This window comes from Eupeodes corollae, chromosome 1, assembly GCF_945859685.1.
Source record: "Eupeodes corollae chromosome 1, idEupCoro1.1, whole genome shotgun sequence".
NCBI lineage: Eukaryota > Metazoa > Arthropoda > Insecta > Diptera > Syrphidae > Eupeodes > Eupeodes corollae.
Window position 1 is genome coordinate 105,282,684 of NC_079147.1, and position 5,533 is coordinate 105,288,216.

The 5,533-nt window shown below is 36.5% G+C and overlaps 1 protein-coding gene across 1 annotated transcript; it reads left to right on the forward strand.

Annotated features, from left to right (window-relative positions):
- The first annotated feature begins 3,413 nt into the window (after nt 1-3,413).
- Nucleotides 3,414-5,120, forward strand: LOC129941425 (ATPase H(+)-transporting accessory protein 2). The gene is made up of 3 exons (XM_056050044.1): nt 3,414-3,565; nt 3,748-4,466; nt 4,532-5,120. The coding sequence occupies exons 1-3, from the start codon at nt 3,523-3,525 to the stop codon at nt 4,718-4,720; spliced, it is 951 nt and encodes a 316-aa protein (XP_055906019.1). The 5' UTR covers nt 3,414-3,522; the 3' UTR covers nt 4,721-5,120.
- Nucleotides 5,121-5,533: the final 413 nt, after the last annotated feature.

The following is a 5,533-nucleotide window of genomic DNA, read 5'->3' on the forward strand; positions in this document are numbered from 1 at the left end:
CTTGCGAGGAATTAATAAATTCTTAATAATAAAAATAACACGAGTATTGTCGGTTAAGATGTTATGACTCCACCTGTCATTGAGCACGATAGTGATTCTATGGAACCAATCTTTTTCCGCACTCGTAGTGTGGCAAGAGTTCTTAAAGATCTCTACATACATATATCCGCTGGTCCGGATGGTATTACCGTTATTTGTCTGAAAAAGTATTCTTCAACGCTGGCAAAACCACTGCGTAAGCTTCTTCATCTGTCCTACCCCTCAGGCTTTATTTCGAGCGGATGGAAAACATCATTTGAAGAGCCTATCCCCAAAAAAGGCGAATCTTACTCACCATTTAACTACCGACCGATTGCAAGTACGCCCCTTCTTTCAAATATGGAAACGCTGATTCATTATCGAAAGCTTTTTAATCGCCGTCATTGCGAATTTCGCAGCAATAGGTCCACTGATGATTTTATGGTTCATGAAATAGGTCATCCTTGGCATCAGGCTCTCTTATGGAAGTGCGTTCGGCTTTCATGAATTAGGGATTCATTCATTGGATTAGTAATTATCTTTAGGATCGTTCAATACAAGTAGTATTGGATAGTTCAAGTCTTAAAATCGCAAAGTAAATGCTGGTGTTCCTCATTTTTATTATTTATTGTTTCCCTCTTAATTATCAGGCTCAAATCTCACCGATGCCATTATCTATGGATGACACTTGCATCAATTTGACTGAACATCTCGATATTCTCGGTCTCTTGTGGAACGATCATATACGGTGTGTCTTCAAAAGTTTCTTAAAGCGATGGAAGAAATGTGTCTCCCCTTTTGATCTGTCTGTTATTTACAAGACTTATAACCGTCCAAAACTTCAGTATAACTCCCATTTCTGAGCTGGCGCTACTGCAACTTTAGAGCTGAACCTTGACTCGTTGGCCCGAGCCAAACAGAGTCACCTTAGTTTCCCAACACACGGTCTATTTTGGATCGGCTCGGGTCCGTTTGGCTCTTATTCTCTGTCGTGTATGGCCACCTTAACGAAGTGGCTCCTTCAGTGACAAAGTGATGGGGAGATAGACATTTACATACTATACATTGACTGCTAGTGGTGTGAATTTTCCATCCAAAATTTTAATAAAAATGGTTCCACTTCAAATAAGCTACACTAGCCCTTCCAAGCACAATGGCAAAAAAAGTTATGAAATATTTAGCGATATCTGTTTGTATTTAGTTGAGATAAGCTTTTTCTCGCATAGAGAGTATTGGCATCTAGTATAATTTGATAAAGACAAACGATGCCATGTTTTTTTGTATGTTATGGAAAAATTTTGACAGTTCGTGCAAAATGAAGCAGAAGTAAATGTTACACAATTTCTCGGCATATCCCTCTTTGAGCTAGTATTTTGTCCGTTAAAAGTCGAACCATCGTGAAGTTGGCTACTAGAAGTCCATGTATAGTATGTCAATGGAGATAGATATGCTACAACTAATAAAGATAGCGCATTACACATGTGAGGTTTACTGCAAGAATTTCTAGTCTCCACTTTTTGCGAGAAGATTTTATAAACAATACAAGCAATGGACCTTGTTTACCAAACGCAAGGATAAAATAAATGTCCTCACTGCAAGAATTTGTAGTCTTCACTTTTTGTGAGAAGATTTTATAAACAAAACAAAGTATGAAATGGGTAAGTTAATACGAAAAAGTAGTTCAGAATTAGAATCTGAAATAGATTTATATCAATAGAATTCACACGGTATCGGTTTTTTAAACTAAATGCAGTTGCTACGGTTTGCCCAAAGCAACTGTCTGTAACGTCTCAGCCTGACACAACAAAGCGCTCGAAAAGAATGGAGCAGAAAAAGCAAAAAGAAGGAGTGAGTGTGGTGCTGCCCTGCAATTGTTGCACAAGCATGTATTGGAACGTTTTAACGTTAAGTTCATAATGACATACCGATTGAACCAAAACGTCCTTGAAAACTTCTTCGGTGTCATAAGAGCCAAAAGTGGTCTTCATGGTCACCAAGATCGCCAAGATTTTAAGTATAGGATGAGGTCATACATACTTGGACACAATGAAGGCGGACTTTCTGACAATGGAAATGTTGGTGTGGATAATACACCAGACTTATATTTGGAAGAAATTTATTTGACTGGTTTGATCTCACAATTTTATAATCGATTCATCTTAACAGTATTCGCTTTTTCAGAAAGGATTTTTGTCGTTGTCAAAGTCGTCAATAGCATGCCTTTTGCTTCTGAGCGAGAAGAAAATCTCCCATTTTCATACCATAGTTTGGAAAACTTGGCTGACTACATTTGCCATCGTTTTAAAAACACCATTCTAAACCTGGAACAAAATGAAACAGACGGAAGCTCTTGGGTCAATAATTTGGACGAAGGAGGGTTGTGTATTGCAAATCCCACAATAATGGCTCACTTCGCTGCATAAGAAAATGTTTTTAATTCATTTTACATATGTACAAACTACATCCACCATTTATTTGAAGTTGCCGAGAAAGCAAAGATCGAATGCGATGAGAAGGTTATGAAGCTTTTCTTTCATTGTCGTATGTACTTCCGAATGCGAAAACTGAACAGACAAATCACTGAAAACAAACTGTCCAGAAAAAATTAATTAAATAAAAGGTTGAAAAACCATTGATTTAAAAAGACCATCATATCTGTTATTTAACCATTTATCACTAACTAAACAATCTCCCAGGTAATTCTATGAAGAAAAATACATCCGAATGAAAAAGAAAAAAAATAAACCAAATTCTTCATTGACTTCGATTTTATATTGATTTCTTTCACTCAAACACACATTTTCTTTAACTTAAGAACAAATATTAACTATTTAAAACCATTTACCTAAATAAAAAATATAAGAAATACTAACATTTTATTGTAATAAAAACATATCTAAACAAATTAGTGCCATTGTTTTGTTTTGATTTCACATGCTGAATAATAAACGTCAAACTCGTTGAGTGTTCTTGACGTAGATGCGCAGAACGAAACAAAAATAGAAACGCGAATGCGCTACCTGTTTTAGTTGTATCATGGGAGATAGGTCCTTGCAAGCGTGAAATCCGAAATATTTAGCTGAGTTTCATTCTAGAAAATAATCTGTATGGGTTAAACTAACAATTTGGGTTGGTTTTGAAACCTAAAAATCAGTATTCATCATGTCGGCTACAGCAGATATATTTTCGTCTGTGCTCACCGTAAGGCAATAGTACCAAGCTCTATTAATCACCCTTTAAACCTCAATAATTCTTCAAATTAAAACCAAATACTCAAAAATTAAACTGCCTACCAGGTTAAGTGTGCAGGTACATTAAGTTTACAAAGTAAATCTGGCATCACTAAAACATTCCATCACGTGACGCCATTTTCATTCCAATGGAATCACATGAATATGAAACTGTCATTTGGAAAATTTTTCATCGTCTTGTGTCTTATTGGAAATTGAACACTGTCGTCGTTTGTCATATGATCAAAAAAGAACTCCTTAAAATCTTTGAAAAATGTTGAAGAATTTATTAATTTTCGCCTTTTGCATAATTGCAAGTAAGTTAATTCTTAATTTCATTACAAAAACACATTTACCACTTCCATGTACACATTTCAAAACAATTGAATAAAGTGAAACAATTATTTGAACTATTGATTTTTCTTTATCAGTAGTTTGAGGAGGTTTTTAAATTGCTTGAATCATTTTAATTTCTAATTTATATATTTTCCTTTTATAGTTAATGCCTCTGGGGAACTGAATATCGTTAAGTCTCCCAAGTCTCTAGAGTTCAAGGGCAATGAGAAACTGGACAGTGAAAGTTTGGGCGATGTTCTGTCTGCGGCTCTGGGCTTCTGGGTGGATGATTCTCTCAAGTGGAGTGGTATGTTCATCACTAATCCCTTCGGAACTCCCAAGAACGCCTTGGTAGTGATCGTACGCGACATTGACAGCCTGAATTTGAACTCGAAGACCAAGACCTACCGTCTGATGGGCAGTTCCTCTTTGGAATCGATGAATGCCGTGAGCTCAGACTTTGAGTCATCCAACATTCAGGCTGCCACTTTGGACTTCAATCAGTTGAGCGAAGCTATGCTAACAATGGAAACGTTGTTCGGTGAGACTCATGTGGGTCCCATCAAGGCGACCAACAGTCTGAAGCCTGAATTGCACTCAGAGGACAAGGATTTCCTTACCCAGATTGCTTACCTTGAGAAGGCAGCCACCAATTACTTGAACTCGCCCCAGTCCACGACTCTTTTAGTCATCAACATCTCTTTGGAACCCATCTCCAAGGCTCATGGTGAAAAATCTCCAGCTCTGGCTGAGGCCCGCAAATTGATTGCCAATCTGATTGAGACTCTTTCCTCGGCTGCCAACTCGGACACCTTGTTTGTTGCTGTCGCCGAGAAGCCCGAGCTTAACCGTGCCAAGCGTGAGACTGTCGAGGGTGAATCGGTAAGTTGATCAACTGAGGCTGAACGAGGTAACTTAGTTACTAAAATCTTTCACTATTTACACAGGCCAAGTCCCTTAACCTCGCCACCTACTACAACGAGGATTACCCCGTGATCTTCAACATCATCCTCTGGTTCATGGTGGTCCTTGGGTTCTCCGTACTCGCCATCTGCTACGCCATTGGTTCCATGGATCCCGGCAGGGACTCCATCATCTACAGGATGACTTCCACCAGAATGAAGAAGGACAACTAAGAGCCTCCTCTTGGTTTGTGTTTTCTTTTGCGACTGCTTACAAAGCATTTTGTTCCATAATTTTAAATATCAACAATTTCTAATCAAATTTAAGACACACCCCCACACATCCAACTTACTATAAACCGTTAGCGAAGTATTAAAATAATAAATAATTGGGTTTATAAATAAAGTTAAAGTTGTTGTTGGCGCCCAAAAGTTGTATAAATTAATTACATATATTATTATAAAATCGTTTTTTTTTTTTTTCTTAACTTTTTTCCCATTTTTATGTTTATTTTTGTTGTTTTTATTAAAAGAAAAATTATATAATGATGTAAATATTATTTTGTTTTAATTTTTCTTTATTGAGAAGAAAAATTAAAGAATAATAAACATTTAATGTAAGTAAGTGTAAAAATGGATTTTGTTTTTTGTTTTGCTGAATTTTTACGGCTGCAATTTCCACCTAAAATAAAATGGAATGAACACTGTACGTTCGTCAAAATACGTTTTCTGTAATGTTGTTTTAAGTTATTTGGATGCGCCGTGAAGTTATTAACAAAAAAAGAACCTTCCTCTTTTGTGAAAGAAATTTTGTGTCAACTTTAAAAGCCATTTTGTAAACATTTCACTTGTCATCCATGCTTTTTTGTTGAACTTATAATCTACATCAAAAGATTTTATTTCCTGAAAATATCTTGGATTTTTGGCTTCCCTATAACAAGAATTTCAAGCTTCTTCGACCCAATCATGCTGCTTGCTACAAGGACACTAATTCTCTCTTCGTTCTGTTTTCCACCAAAGCATTTCTTATTTTTAAATGCCAGCGTT